At 40.2% G+C, this 15,610-nt stretch overlaps 1 protein-coding gene across 1 annotated transcript; it reads right to left on the bottom strand.

The window, feature by feature from the left end:
- Window positions 1-1,267: 1,267 nt before the first annotated feature.
- LOC140933278 (lysyl oxidase homolog 2A-like) lies at window positions 1,268-15,131 on the bottom strand. The gene is made up of 10 exons (XM_073382808.1): window positions 14,698-15,131; window positions 12,830-13,034; window positions 11,702-12,049; window positions 10,464-10,658; window positions 9,072-9,212; window positions 8,015-8,324; window positions 6,621-6,750; window positions 5,743-5,906; window positions 3,839-4,162; window positions 1,268-2,062 (listed from the first exon to the last, which is right to left on the bottom strand). Exons 1-10 carry the CDS (start codon window positions 14,940-14,942, stop codon window positions 1,884-1,886), a joined length of 2,241 nt encoding a protein of 746 aa, XP_073238909.1. The 5' UTR covers window positions 14,943-15,131; the 3' UTR covers window positions 1,268-1,883.
- Between the last annotated feature and the right edge of the window lie 479 nt (window positions 15,132-15,610).

The raw sequence follows: 15,610 nt of genomic DNA, 5'->3' as shown, positions 1-15,610 counted from the left end.
AAAACTTTCAAATATTAGACTTGCCACAAGTCGTCCTCACGAAGGGCGGAGGCTTTTTTCGAAAGTCTACCCAAGCAGTCGAAATAGGAACATCAGTATTGTTAAGAAACTTTGAAAAAAATAAGGATTTGTGTTGGGAAAAATTATAAAACTATTTTTTCTGTAACCTACGAACGAGGGGACAATCGGCTAACCTCACTTAACTTGTGTTTCTTCTTTTCTGTGTGGTCCTCGGAAGCAGTTTTTACCCAGTTTATTGGTTTGATTGTAAACATGGCAGTCTCTATCTTAGTAAGGACAAATCTATAAGACGGACACTTTTCTAAAACAGACAGCTAGTGCCGGACTCCGCCGTTCTAAAGTCATGTTCCTTGAAATTCTCCATATTAGGCATCTCTAAATGTTGCGTATATAACTGCGATGATCTTCCTTCATTTAATTCTTCAGTCCGCAGTTCACATATATGATTTTCATATATTCATAACTTCAGTACACATCTCTGTTAAACGGACATTTAGTGCGACAGTCCCAAAGGGTTCCGTCTCTGCCACCAGTGCTTTCCATTTTTGTTTGCAATCAACTTTATCTTAATGGACACCTTTCGTTTCATTTATCCTTCTTGTCTGTTTATAAGGGGAGCATCTGTCTCCAGAAGATGGACATCTACTATTAGATAAGAGAGAGCTGAAAGTAACGCTATTCGCCATTGTACATCTCCCATAATACACCTTCTTTGTCCCCAAAAATTTTGCATAACCTTTGTTTTTATTTCTCCTGGGTATTACAGCCGTCCCTAGAGAATTTAAAACAAGGCTTATGCAAAATGTAGATCTAAGCCTCCTAAGCCAACATTAACACTTATTTCTCACTTAGGGCAAAATGTTGGCTTAGGGGAGGTGTAGGTGGGCAGTTTCCCAGTTTTGGGGGGCAAGTGGCGAATACCGTAACTGACTCTTCCCCAGTCGTCTCTTATTATTTGCAAGTGGTCAAGGAACGGTCGCGGGAGACTAATACTACTTCCTGTGCGAATAGAACGATGGGAAGGTGAAATGAAAAAGTATCCTCTCTTTCCACCTTCCCATCATCCCAGGCGCTTCCATTGACCGCGCTATTAATAGGAGACAAGGAGACGACTAAGGATGAGTCCGATGCAGTAAGGGTGTCAAGACGCAAAAGTTGGTCACAACTGTGTACGAGCCATTCCAGTGGGTTAAAGTATGATTAAATACGACATACGGTTATGATACAATTATAATATACACTGAAATGCATTTTTGGCGATATTTATTACCAAACGAAGGTTGGTCAGTTAAAACTTGACCAGTAGTACCAGCGAACGTGTCTTGAGGTTTAAGGATAAAATAATTTCAAAAGTGTGAAATAATAATTGTAATGAAATAAATATTGTTATACAGCTGATATAATAGTATAAAGATCTTTTTTCACCGTTCTACATGCTTATGCTAATAAAATGATGGCATGAATATCAAGCGATCCAATCGAAATCAATTTCCCACGCGGAAGGAACAACAAAAAAGCTGGTTCCCGGCCGGACCTCTTCAACTTGAATATTTGCTTTCCTAAGATAACCTAGCAAGGTATCAGTGGCGGCTTATAAAAGTACAAGGGAGCCTAGACACAGCTCAACTGGAGTATTGTCAATCATGCGAGCGCCAACGGCTATTTCCCTTCAATAAACGATCGTTGTCATTGTTAACTATCGATGCAACCATTGGTAAGATGCAGGTTTGAAGTCCTGGTTTGACCATTGCTTTCGATTTTCTTTCATTTTGGTAGAAACACTCTCAATAACAGGTCAAAAATTTGCTGAGTTCCGCAAAAATGGCAGCGACCGTTTACGAAAGGGACAACTGCTGCGCGTACTAGTAACAAAGTCCCCATTTCTTGTCTGTTTTAAAGTCGTATGTTGTAGAGCACCATTTAATTGAATAGCCGTCTGTGGTACAGTCGTGATACAGCTTGCCTCTGAACTTGAACGGAAACACACAGCAATTCCCGCCAGAATTCCCTCCATGCGTGTCCAGGCCACTTTCGCATTCCTCTGAAAAATAGTAAGACCCCCTTTTGGTCAGTAACACCTTTAAAGACGTTTTTAGTTGCAGTTGGAAAGTAATAGCCCATGTCCGATATATGACATGACTCCGAGGCTTTACGAATTTCATTGTCTCGAAACTCCCAGAAGAGACTTGAGCACAAAGAAAACGAAACCAAGTGTAGAAATAACAAAGAGGGCCTCGGAATCAGTTTAGAATTTTGATAAATTGAACGTGGACTATTGGCACCGCGGAGTTGGACTGCTTTAAATCGCTGCGCCTTGGAATCAGATAAAATAGTTAACAACACTCGATCAAACAAACGAAAAGTCAATATGAATACAATATGAATATTGAAGAGCTTCATTCCAAACGAGTATGAGAGATAAGAAAATGTGGTCTATGAAAACGGTCATAGTCAGTACAGATCCCGTATCAAGACCTCAATCTGTCGGTTGGCTATGGGAGATCTGGGTACGAGATTACTTTCACATCGCCCACAATACACCTTGTTTTTCCCCAAAGTTTTGCAAAGTTATTGTTTCCAGTTTCTCCTGGATATCGGAAGCTCATGCAATTTTTGTTGGGGGTGAGGGGCCGGGGGGGGGGGGGGAGGGGAAACCAGAAAAGTTAAGGGTAATATGGAAGAAGATAAATGTATTTGTTTTGTATTTGTTTTGTTTTCAGGAGTGATTTTGTTATTATTATTATTATTATTATTATTATTATTATTATTATTATTGAAATAAATTGTTTCTTAATTGAAATGATTTTTTAATAGAAATTAAGTGCTTTTTTAATAGAAAGGAATTGTAAATAGTGTTTTGAATGAATATTTTTTAAGCAAAAATAATTGTAAATAGGATTTTATAGTTCCTGTTAGCTTTGTTATCAACAAAAGAATTATTTAAAATAAAAATTATTATTACTTACTTCATATATATCTTTTTATTTCATTATTATTATTACTATTTTTTTTGTTTTTAGCAGTTGAAAGAAACTTTTGAATTTTAGAGGTTGACAGTTTTTTTTTATTGAAATGAAATGTTTTTAATTCGAAAAAATTTTTCTTAGTTAAATTAACTTTTTTTAAGCTAAATTAAGTGCTTTTTAAATCGACAGGAATTGTAAAGAGTGTTTTTGAATGAATAGTTTTTTCCTTTTTTTTAAGCGAATTAATTGTAAATAGGATTTTAATAGTTAGCATTGTTGTCAATAAAATTTTCTCATTATTATTATTATTATTATTATTATTATTATTATTATTATTATTATTATATCTTGCCATCACATGAAAAACACCAGAGAAAAGAGCCTTGGTCAAATTACGGTTAAGCAACTACAATCTCACGATTTAGATGAGATTGGCAGAAACAACAAAATTAATGGAGTAGATAACTTTGCCCTGCTCGGCGATCTGATCAAATTGAGGACGAAATTCATTTTCTGTTTTACTGCTCCAAATACTCAAAAATAAGAGGGACAGTCTCTGATCCCAAACATTAAGTAACCATCTGTGAACGAATTGATCATGAAATTTATGAAATCTGCTATATATATACAAAGAATTGATTAAACTTATATCATATTGTTTAAATCTTTGGGATAAATTGTTACCAATGTAGTTTTTAAACCGTTATCTTAGTCTGTTGTACGATTTTGCAAAACTGTAAAGTTTTAGTCATGCAAATAAAGCTTGTTGTTATTGTTGTTTTTGTTGTTGTTAAAAATATTGGTAGCACGGCTGTAACATATAAGTGTCGCTTTAACATTGTTAGACTCACCAAGCCAACACCTGTTGGCAATAATGTAGCTTCCATAATCATAAACAGAACATTTAGCAACATTGTTCTTAAAATCCGACTCCGCCACTTGATTTCCGGGGTTAACATGTACCCTGAGATAATATGCACCATGATATATGTCCGTACAGTCCACCCACTGACAGTCAATATTATAGTGATAAACGTCATAACATCCGGGTGATACTCCTTGATCTCCCTTGTCAGTGCAGTTCCAGACTCGCTCGAATCCTGGATCGCATTTAGTGTCTTCTAGACAGAAACTGGCTTTGTGACCCTTGGCTATTTTGCGCCCGTCCCTTTGACCTGAGATTGATGCAAAAAAAAAAAAAAAAAATTAAATCCATTTCATTATGTCCTATAGTATTCTGTGGCATGGCACCGCCTAAAAAGTGTTCAATTTGTCTCAACGATAAAGGGATAGTCTTGGTAGATATATATATAAACCACTTACCATCAGCTAAAAATTCTGAAATTTAATTTCTTATACAAGACAAATGATTGTTTGGTAAGGCCGTCTGAGTCACGAAAGTCCAGTCCATTTTGTTCAGTTTTTTCAATTACTTGTTCTTACTCCCACAATTTTCGTCTCCAGTTCCCTTCCCTTGTCTAAAGAGTCGAATTTGTATGTCTGCCATCACACAGCCCGTCTTTTTCGTCAGTCTGTCTTTGTGTCTGTCCAGCTGTCTCGGTCGGTCAATTTCTCTGTTAAGCTAGAGTAGCATAAGGCTGACACTCAGGTGTTTAGTAAGTGTTCAATTATGATGTATAAGCCGCAACTATCATTGAATGTTGTTAAACAAGTAATAAACTAATGTGCCAACAAAATCATGCCGCTAGAATAATTGTCTCTTTTGGGCTTCAATCCGACGACCATGCATTAACAATGCTGAAGCTATGATTAGACTGTGGACATGCTCTTTGATGAGGGATAGGAAGAAAAATCAGGAAAACGGAAGACGGAAAGTGACGGAGGGGAGGAGTGAGGGACAAAGACCAGTACTTTCCTTGACTCCCTTCCTGGCCTCTCCCGTAAGCTTGGTGGCTTTGTGAGGTCCCCTGGCCAAAAACAAAACTGTAAACGTTTTTTAAGTTAAAGATTCACCAACGTGCTATTGTAAACTCTGGTTAATTAAGCCATTTCATATAGCGTATTTGAAGGTGAAGCAACTGCCGCAGTCGTACTTGACGAATGAACCTTGCATGGTTTACAACTTCAGAATGAGCAATAACATTATCTGTTCCTCGTTCGAACTCGTACTTTCTTAAAAATCTCAATAAGCTTTAGAGGCGTAATTTTATGGAATACTATTTTGACTCATTTTACGGACCAGTTTACGCATTTTTAACGCAAAGTGAAGAAGGACATTTATGTTAAGGAACTAGATTTTACTACACAGTCAGTCCAATCGTTACCCAAGCACTACTACGATTTTAAATGCTATTAACTAATTTTTTATTATGTTTTTAATGCTGTTAGTCAATTTCTTATAGGTGATCAATGCATATTCATTTTAAACCTTATACATATTGTATCTTTCCTAATTCTTATCAAATATTAATTTAAGAGATTTATGGACGTTTTATATTGTAACTAATTTTATCCTTATTTTTTAGTATAGTTCTATATCGTAATTAATCTTACACGACCACTCAAGCATCGTGCTTTAATTTTATCGTGTTAAAATAACGGATATGATGATGATTAGGAAAAGGAGGAGGAAAAACTAAATGATGATGATGCTGATAAAGCCTCAATGTACTAAATAACGACGCGCCAAACTACTAACAAATTGATCCAGCGGATTTGATTCCCAAAAGAGCCATAAAATTCGTTCAGCCGACAGGATTTTTTGACAGGTCACGCGATTCCATTCTGTACTTACGAAGAAGGTCATAAGTCGAAAAAGTCTCCATGGAATGGTAGTGTTTGTGGCATGAGTGCCACTCCCAAAGTGACTTATCTGTAGATGGTTTGAAGTGGTCTAACCCTCGATTCTCAACCTGAACGCTAAACCGCAGTAGCCTCCTTTGATAATAATCTGGATGTCTGAAAAAGGGCAAACATCAGTTTCGATGAAAACACACACCGTCCTTTACTTTAATTTACATGACTACAATGCGTCTACTTCGATGGTATGACACGCTGCATTGACACAGTACAAAGTGAAGTACAATAACACGTGTCGTGCAATGCGTTACCAGAATGGCTGTGGTTTAAATACCATTCGCCACTTTAGAAACAAGAAGGGAGCTGGACCCGAAATGCGTTCCACAATATTGTTTCTGGAATCGTTACTGGGGACGAGCCGTTCAGCTGTGGCCAGTTTTTGTCCCTGTGCCTAGTAACAGTCCCAGAAAGGCTTTGCGAACTTAATTTTCTTCCAGGATTTGCTTGAAAGACTCAAAGGTTACAAACACCTCACAAGACTCTGTCATTATTTCACTGTGGCAGTGATATGACAGAGCAATAAATAATAACGAGACAGAGAGGGAGTCTAAGGGCGTTGGCCTGGATATGTGAATTTCAGTAAAGTTATTTTTATAGAGGTTGTAATTGAACGGAAGTCTAATTCCTGGGACGTCCGCACAGACTATTGTAATGGAGACACACCGAGAGAGCAAAATGTCCCATTATTCTTTCTTGACAACACTAAATAACAGTTTGCTGACCTCTCAGGGAACCATCTTACGATTAATTTCAAGAGTTTAATTGGTCTAAAAATAGCTTTGGTGAAATTTGCATTTCCCTGTCTGTGTTTACCTCAGCTGTCGCTCTGCGCTCGCAGAGAGACAATTCTCTTCGTAGGCACACTGCAGGTACCGCATGGGTATAGAAGTCATTTCCATGTAACCTCTGAGAACGTCAACGTTTATTACAAGATCAGGTAAAGCTGAAATAACAAAAGATAAAATTTGTGACATTTTTCAAATACATCTCTAAAAAGGTCATTTCCATTGGACTGCCTTTAGTACAGACTTTCACTGAGAGTTTTCGCAATATCCCCGACGGCACTTTAGTGGCCTTTACAACCCTAGTGCTAAACCAACGTACCCCGCTTTCTCTTTTTGCCTCCTTATACAAACATGTGACCATAACAACACGTTTAACAGAGAACAAATCATCGTCAAAATTCGGTAACAAATTTTCGGAATTATTTACCTGAAAAAATTATTTACCGGAAAAAAAGCTTTAATGTAAGCCGTGCGCCTTGCGGTGCATACTGAAATAGGTTTTAGAAAAAATAAAACAGTGAACGGAGGTGCAGGCGCTTCAGAAAACTTGACCGTCCCACTGTAGCCTGTGAGCAAGCTCTCTGGGGGCTCTCGGGCGGGGAACGGGAGGAAAGCTCCCACAGCTCCTCAGAGAGCTTGCTTTACAGGCTAGACCCACTAACGTGTGGGTATGCAACTCTATCCTACCTCAGCCTATCAAGGAGCTGGTTAGGTGATGCTCAATGTAGATTTTTTGGCATTGGCCGTCCACTCAGCAATATAAAGAAATACTTCTGTTTCGTAAGCAAGGGCTACTGACTCTTATTGAAATGTTTATTACAAACGCATTACTATTGTCAAACCGCCTAACACATGGATATTAGAGACTTTCAGGGCCCGTTTATGTGGACCTCAGGTAGGTAAGGTAGCCCGGTTAGGTGGGGTAACCCGCTTGTCCATATAATCTCTCTTTTTAATTTGATCACGTTTACATGATATGTGGGGTGACCATTTGAGAGATTATATGGACCGGCGGGTTACCCCAACTAAGCAAGTTACTTCACCCACCTCGGGTCTCCCACCTAAGATCCGAAGACGCGAAAGCAACGAGAACTTAAAAAAAAGCAATAGGTTTAGTGCGAAAAACAAAAACTTAGCGCGTGCATCACACTTTTTTGCACGACTATGCCTAATTTTTACGATCTATGGAGGCCGCAAACAAGCGAAGATGAAATTTTATTTCTCTTTGTGAACTTGGATATTGTCCCTAGGAATTCAACTCCAGGAGGTTTGCCTACACTTGAAAAAGTGAGTGGATAGGGAGAGTTTTCGTTGCCATCGCGTCTTTGGATCTTTTAGTCCCTAACGGGTGTAGAAAGAGCAAGCATGTCAAGCATTTGCCAAATTTTGTCCCAAGTTTTGCGAAGGCGTAAAACAACTTACCGCTAACACAAATAACTCCCGCAACCTTATCGTCGCTGCTACACGTAGTGTTTTTCCACTCGTCATGCTGACAGTAATAAAGTGAGGTCTCATCAACGCGACATTTAACTCCAGACATGATGATTTTAAGATCTGTTTCGCTGAAATTTTTATGGGTAACAGCTTTGCCGGCGTATCCGAGGTTTAGCTGTCGGCAAACTGTCATGGCTTCCTCTATTCCCCAATCGTCACCGCAGACTGTTCCCCACCGCCCATTATGCAAAACTTCAACTCGTCCTTCTCTAGGATTTTCTCCTCCTTGGATTCGAATCTGCAACACCAAACAAGAATTTGTAGGCTAGGCACTTTAGAGTATCTAAAAGTGCCTTTTATGCCCAAAGAGTGACCAACACTGGAAGATTCCATCGCCTACCGAGATACACATTGATATATAGATTTAGCCAAAGCCAAAAACGAAGCTCTCATAATAATAATAAAATAATAATAAAATATTTATATAGCGCCTATACTTTTCAGTTCTAAGCTCTCGTGGGATCTTTAAAGAAATGTCTTTCTGCAGTGGTTTAACTTTTTCCATAGCAAGTTAACTGGATTCCTTCTGAAAAAATAGACCTGAGCCTGCGACTAATTGAAAATCAACAAGTGGTAAGTTCAATGAGTTGTAAACCTGAGCCCGCGATACAGTCATGTCACACTGGTCAGCGGATGCCCTTTTTTGACAGCTGTCAATTGACCATAACATGGATTCGTAATATCAAGTTTAACACAGATTAAAGCTTGGACGTCTTAGATGGACGTACGGAAGGACGTACGTAAGGACGGACGATTTTGTCACAACCAAATTTCTTGGTGACATAGATAACCAAATTTTATTATCCACGGTGCTCCGCTGCGTGCGCTTTGCGCGCTAGAGCCCCGCTATTACAGATCTGATAGACTTCTGAAGACCACTCTGTTTCAGATCTTGTATCGGCTGATTGCATAACTTATGTGAACACTGAAAAAAGTCTTACTATCTAATCGGATCTGAGAGCCACCTGTGAGACAAAAAGATTACCTGATGGCCCTGAAGCTGGGGTACATTACACCTGACACCAGCATCTTCATGGTTATTACAATCTGATTTCTGCCATCCCAGGTGCTTACACTGTCGGATGCTCTTCTCCGATCCCTTGCAGTGAACTTGGTCAAGAAGGACCTTTAACGAATAAAGTAATAAAAGGAAAAGAAAAGATGGGAAAAGATGAAAATCCACAGGCCTCATAATACGGGAGAACGAAGTGAACGCAAATGCTGCGATCATTTCGGTTAGCATTAAGGGTCACTAGCCTCTGGCTTATTTCCTATCATTGGCTGGTAAAAACTAGTTTCCCTCTCAGCCGTTTTTTTGGGATGTCACGCGACGTTTAAGGGGAACGTTGCGTGACATCCCAGAAAAAACGGCTGCGAGGGAGACTAGGTAAAAACTAAGGTAAAAAACGGTCTTTTTCATGCAAATTTTGCGGAAGTTGCTGACGCATGAAAGAAATGTCATGTGAAAGGAGGGCCTACAACCAAAGGTTTAAAAATGGTGAAGGGCAGACTTTTGTAGTTCAAATTCAAATTCAAGCTTAGAACTGAAGGTCATTTGTAGGACGTTAATGAAATCATGCTTTTCGTTGAACTTAGGATATTGGAAGAAGTAGATCAATACGTCACCAAAAAGAAGAATCGGTCTGTATTCTGCCACTCTTCACCTCGCCTTTCAGTTCGGAGATTCTTTAAGGACGTTTGTCAAGGCAGGCGATAAAAGCAGTCGAAGATGTTAATTTTTCTCTCTAGGTTACAACTTATAGCTGTATAAGTCAGACGCTGATGTCTGGTTTCCATATAACCGTGCGAATGGTCTTAAATCACGCAGTCCGACTCAAATTGTGTTGCTGAACACAGTTCGCCGTTTGAGCGGTAACTCTGGTACCGTCTGGATACAGTCGGGAGACTTGGGTGACACATATAAGCCGTTTTATATACGTCACGCGAAGACAAGAATCCCCTGAAGGAGGTTGGATACCTTGCAGCGCCTACCCAATTCCATATGAAACATCATTCATTTTGTTTTTAAACCCTAATCAGGAGCTATTCGCTCCTGCCCTTATTAGAAAATCTCAGGCTGGCTGCAAGCTGATGCTAAATTGTGTAGGCGTGACTTGGTGTCCGACCTCCGGAGGAATTCCACCTGGCTGCGACCTTCCATGGTATCATCCAAATCGTCCTACCATCCCTAACACTAGAAGCACTCCAGACGAAAAAGCTCTATCCAGAGGATATAGCACGATTCCTTTATCCTTAACCACGGTGGATAGCACTATCCAGCCATAGAAAATCGAGGCCACGCTTAAACTAAAGTAACAAACAATCACCATGACATAGTAACAGATAAAGTAAAGCAGAGCACAAAGAATAACATTACCCTTCCCATGCCTCTTCCGTAATACGCATTCGTGGTTGCCATTGCCGCTGTACCATAACCGAGTGACCTGCAGACAACATTTGCTTCACGCATTGTCCAGTTATCATCGCAGATGGTACCCCAGAAGCCGTGATATTTCACCTCTACTCGGCCCTCAGATACCAAGGCCCCACTTCGCAGCCGTATGCTCAAAGGCTAGAGAACCAAAAAAGGGAGGAATTATTATCGGTGGTTTTCCGCCCCTACCCCCCTCTGCTCCCCCTTCCACTTTATCCCATCCTTTAGACAAATTTCGATATTTTAAAATTCATGCTTGGCTGCGAGACTTGGGGAAATAAAACACAAGAGATATATTTATTATTCATTGCCTAGCCTCAAGATGACTTCTTTTGTTTTATTCTCCAAAGCCTCAGATCCAAGCACTTTCCTCTTTCCCAGTCCCCCTGAGCCTTCAAAATCAAAGACGATGACGACACTAGTAGGCCATTTCCGAGTTCAAAAATCACACTTTCAAAACGAGGCTAAGCGCAAAACCTTTCTTAACTTTCATTAGCATAAGAATGAAAAATCATTTTCATACAATGGCTTCGTACTTAACCTCGCTTTAAAGAAGAGGCTTGAGGCGACACCGAAATGGCCTATTGCCGAGCTGCCGCTCGCTCGAAAAATACGCCCTGTCATGCAAGCTATTTTGAAACCAACTTCGCTTTCAGAAAGGGAAATCGTTACACGCATGCATAAAGTTCGAAAATACGGCGTTCTCTACGTTAGATGTTGACTTAGGAATTCTTACGGTAGAAAGACTGTAAGAAAAATATATAAGCAAATATGCAAGCAAACAAACGGTATTTTTAAGTGTATTTGCACAACGAAACATGGCGGAAAGGATCCGTTTATTGTTTTTGTACTAGCCTGCGTGCAGACGACGTCTTGGGTGACGTCGGTACGCAGGCCTTTTTCACAAGCCTGCGACCGCAGACTTTTTTTTTACTTACCATTCAAGATTTTACTGATACAGGTAGGTCTACCCAGGATCTTGCCCTCTTCACTAATTTGTCAATTTTTTTTTGCCCTTTGTTGGATTTTTGAACAATATAAACTAGGAGATGTCCTAACTCCAGAAAAACAACCCCTACATTACTAAAAAGGCACACGTTCCTTAGGGCTGCGTCAAGCGTTACGGGCAGGAACCCGTGACGAAGCGCCAAGAACGGCTGCGTGAGAGACTAATACGTCACCTTCGTGATATTTCGCCGAGAACATTTGATTTTCACCACCTTGCCATTCTCACATTCATGACGGCCCAACCCTGCATGGTCGCATGACAAAATGGAGGACTCCAAACCTTTACACGTGACCTGGCTCAGCCAATAGTCGGGTTTCACCTCCTGTACTGTCTCCGAGTAAAACTCCAGTTTCGCGGCGTTTGGGAATCCAAGTTGGCCACACAACACGTACGAATTGAGAAATGTCCAGCTAGAAGGACAGATGTAACCCCATTTCCCCTCGTGTTCCACCTGTACGACACCTTCAGAGATGTAGTCATCTACCACAGGACCCTGTAACTTTACGTTAAGGTTCACTGTCTGGTTGGGGAAAAAATACACTTTATTTAAGTGCCAATGTATTTACCATTAACGTACTAATTGAGAGGACTCACTATCTTTAGGTCATAGATGAGAACGCATTTTACGTGGTCATCCCAGCAACAAGAAGGTCTGCCCATTTGCAGGGCAAAGGAATTACCTTTATTTCTCAGTTATTTTAAGGCCCTGAGTATTAGTCCGGCCCCAGGAATCGAACCCGCAACCTCCCACTCTGCAGTCACGTGCTCTACTGACATTAATTGCATTAAGTAAACAACTTTCCAACTTTTGCAAGTTGAAGCGTGAGTACAAAAGGTGCTACCAAGCCCGGGGGAGGGGGGGGGGGGGACTTCCAGAAAAATTGGGTGGGAGTTTGCCGCACGCTTCCAGAAACCCTTACCCTATTTCAGATCAAAATCTGTGACTTTCCCCACCCTATTTCAGACCTGACCGGTACGTACACGATTGGCGTAAACATTCTAAGGGAAATAGTCTTATCGCCTAATGATGAAGAAGTAGCTTCTTCTAAAAAACATCCCCAATTCAAGATTAGAGTGCACAAACAAGACCCTATTTCAGACAAAAATGGTCAAAATTGATACCCAATTTCAGACCAAAACGGCTAAAAAACCATACCCTTTGGTGCCGCACAAACCTATCCAGCCTACATAAGGGAGTACCCCCTTTACCCCGGCTGCCAAGTGAGTTTCGTTATCTTTGTTTTAACATTCTGACTTAACGTAAAGATTAAAAATAATTGCGATGGACACAAAATGATACCTCTCCACTGGCTTTTGAGGGTACAGGTTCAATAATCATGTCATTCAAGTGCTTTTTACAGACTGTTCCAGCCTGGTTGTGTGAAAGACAATTGTTTCGGCCCCATGGTCTGTGGCGGCACTCGTCAATGGAGTTCTCTTCTCCAGTACACTTCACGTCATCAAGCCAAAATTTTCCTGTAATTCCTCGTCCAAAGGCATGGCGTCTTGTTAAGAATAAGTACATCCACTTTAATACACGTTTTCGTTTCCCCCTCTATTTGGTGAGTCGGTCTGTAAGCGCTTTATCCCACGTCAAAACTAGCCCTCGTAGCTATAACCTTAAACAAAACTAGTTGAGGCTATCTAAAAATACCTGGAACACCCAATGACAATATAGTTCAAAACCACTTAAACATAGCATTGTTGAACGTATTTTAGTATTTAAACGGTAGATATAGGCATATTTTTATCCCCTAAAAAATTTTTCATCTGTTCGGATTTCCTAGCTGAACGTCTAGTGATCCGAAAATTATAGGGATCAAAACTTTTCAGCAAGAAAAAAGGCTCCCAAAAATTCTAGGTGACCTTTCTAGGGTAAAAATCCGTTAAAAATAGGTAATTTACCATTTTTTGGATGTTCGAAAATCCTGGGAGAGGCAGGCAAGCAAGAAATTTTACAACAAATGCTCCGAAAATTCTAGATCTCAAATCGTCTTCCGAACATATATTTCTGAAAATTGACGTTGGGTGCCCCGGAAAATACGGACCCTATGACATGTCCCGTTGCTGACGGTATTAAACGGCTGTAGAATAGAGGCTACAGAGCCCAGATGGGGGAGGGGGTGGTGATTGGATAAGAGGTGCATTTTTCCCTCTCCTAGCTCTCCCCAGCTCTCTTGTGGCACAAGAGGGCCTCTGCGGAATACACAGAGGGGAGGGGAAATCCCACAAGCTTGAACTACAGCTCCTGAGGAGTAGGCGTGGTCTCCTTCCAACAGTCACTCAAACACAGCGTGTTTGGGGTTTCCCCTTCAACTGTTTTTTATTTGAGCATATCGATCTAGAATAATCTAAAGACTCTAAGGACATTTCAAAGATATTGAATTAGGGAGTCTTGGCGTCAATATAAAGGTTGTAGTCTCTGGATACAATTTAGCCTCAGGGATGTACTTTACTTTAAAAAATTGACATTTAATTGTCGGTCTTTTTTGTTCCGAGAAAAATTCCTTCTTTTCTTTTCCTCTCAAAATAGCTTAATTTCGATTAATTAGAGTTTGTTTTGAGTTTAAATCATGATGCACGAAAAAATTTTGTAATTCCCGCAATGAATACCACATGCGTTGAGTGATGAAAATGTAGTGATAGTGATATTGACTTGAGTATTATCCCCCTCACACTATCACGGAAGCTCGAAGGTGAATAAATTTGAATTATCAGCGTTGTTTTAGTGATTTTACGGTCCTTACGGCTTATTTCTACAATAGCTCTGCGTTTCTCCACCTGACTCGCAATTTTATTGTGCCACAAGAGGATAGCGGAGGAGATAAAATATTTGATTATCAATTAGACAATGTAACGTTGTGACTTTCTACAGAGAAAAGAAGAAATCCGCCCGTTTCAAGATTAACAGAACAAAACTTATGTCATAAATTTAAAGGAAGGGTATTGCCTTATATAACATATTTTGCTGCAAGATATCTGTAGATCTGGGACACGCTTACGTCTTTGTGCAATAAAGATTATGCAACAGCTATTGACACCTTCTTCCCTAGATTTCTGTGCAAAGCTTGGTAATTTACTAAAGTTATATACGAAAGGAAATCCAGCTATAAATTCAAACAGTATATTGCCGCATAAACAATATTATGAGAACGATCCCTGACTCACCCTTTAGTAAAGCGCAAAACATCAGGAAATCCCAGTTGACGACAAATCACTCGGGCAGACTTCCTGTTCCATCCGTGATCACAAACTGCTTTCCATGTGCCATTGTAAAGTACTTCGATTCGTCCCTCGTAGCTGTGCTTTCCGTTTATTAGGCGAACATTGGCGCCGTTTGTAAACTTTACGCTCAATAGTGCAAAAGTGAGTAAAACACTGTGAATATCAATACTACAAATGGGTAGCCTCATATTTTCAGATGTCAATCCTAATTTGGACTCGCAATGGTTAAAACGCTACTCCGAGCTTATATTTTGAGAGAACTCGAAGCAACGGTGATGGGCTTGCAAATTTAAACGCTGCAAATCAAAACCACTCAACCGCTCTAAATCCTTCCAAACCACTGCGTTGTAATACCGGGTGAAAATCGTGTGACAGTTCACGCGGATATTTCTCACAACATGAAACCCGATATGTAACCTATCTGAATGAGAGCATTGAACAAACATCACTTCCAGAGAACTGAGAGTCTTTGTGTTGCAAAATATCTAAAACTGCGCTATAAAGATAAGCGCCAGTTAATCAAATTCTTGAGGTGAATGACGACTGTATGGGTATACAGTAGTTCTCAATGGACACAAATCACGACCCATCTACTCCTGAACTGCTATGCCACGTTGTGCTCGAGAAAGGGGGGATTCCCATATGTAAATAGTCTGGGAGGGGGGAGGGGGTCCTTGTCCAGCTTTTACGCTCCTTTTTTACGACAGGACATCGCGCCGCATTTCGACCTTCTGACATCCCCCGGGGGGGTACTCTTGGGAATTCTTAGTGGGTGTGGGTCGCATGGTTCTCCAAATCCTGACCATATATTTCAGACCAAAAAATGTCATTTTTCACACTCGTTTTAAGACCTCGC

This window comes from Porites lutea, chromosome 4 (genome assembly GCF_958299795.1).
Source record: "Porites lutea chromosome 4, jaPorLute2.1, whole genome shotgun sequence".
NCBI lineage: Eukaryota > Metazoa > Cnidaria > Anthozoa > Scleractinia > Poritidae > Porites > Porites lutea.
The sequence above is the reverse complement of the archived record's forward strand: the minus strand, read 5'-3'. Positions and strand labels throughout refer to the sequence as shown.

What these genes read in the sequence shown, in the direction of transcription:
- LOC140933278 (XM_073382808.1), bottom strand. Translation starts at nt 14,942, where the DNA reads ATGAGGCTACCCATTTGTAGTATTGATATTCACAGTGTTTTACTCACT. An exon ending in TTCGACTTATGACCTTCTTC is followed by an intron (nt 4,163 to 5,742) that starts GTAAGTACAGAA and finishes CATCAATCTCAG; the next exon opens with GTCAAAGGGACGGGCGCAAA. An exon ending in TGCCAACAGGTGTTGGCTTG is followed by an intron (nt 2,063 to 3,838) that starts GTGAGTCTAACA and finishes ACTATTTTTCAG; the next exon opens with AGGAATGCGAAAGTGGCCTG.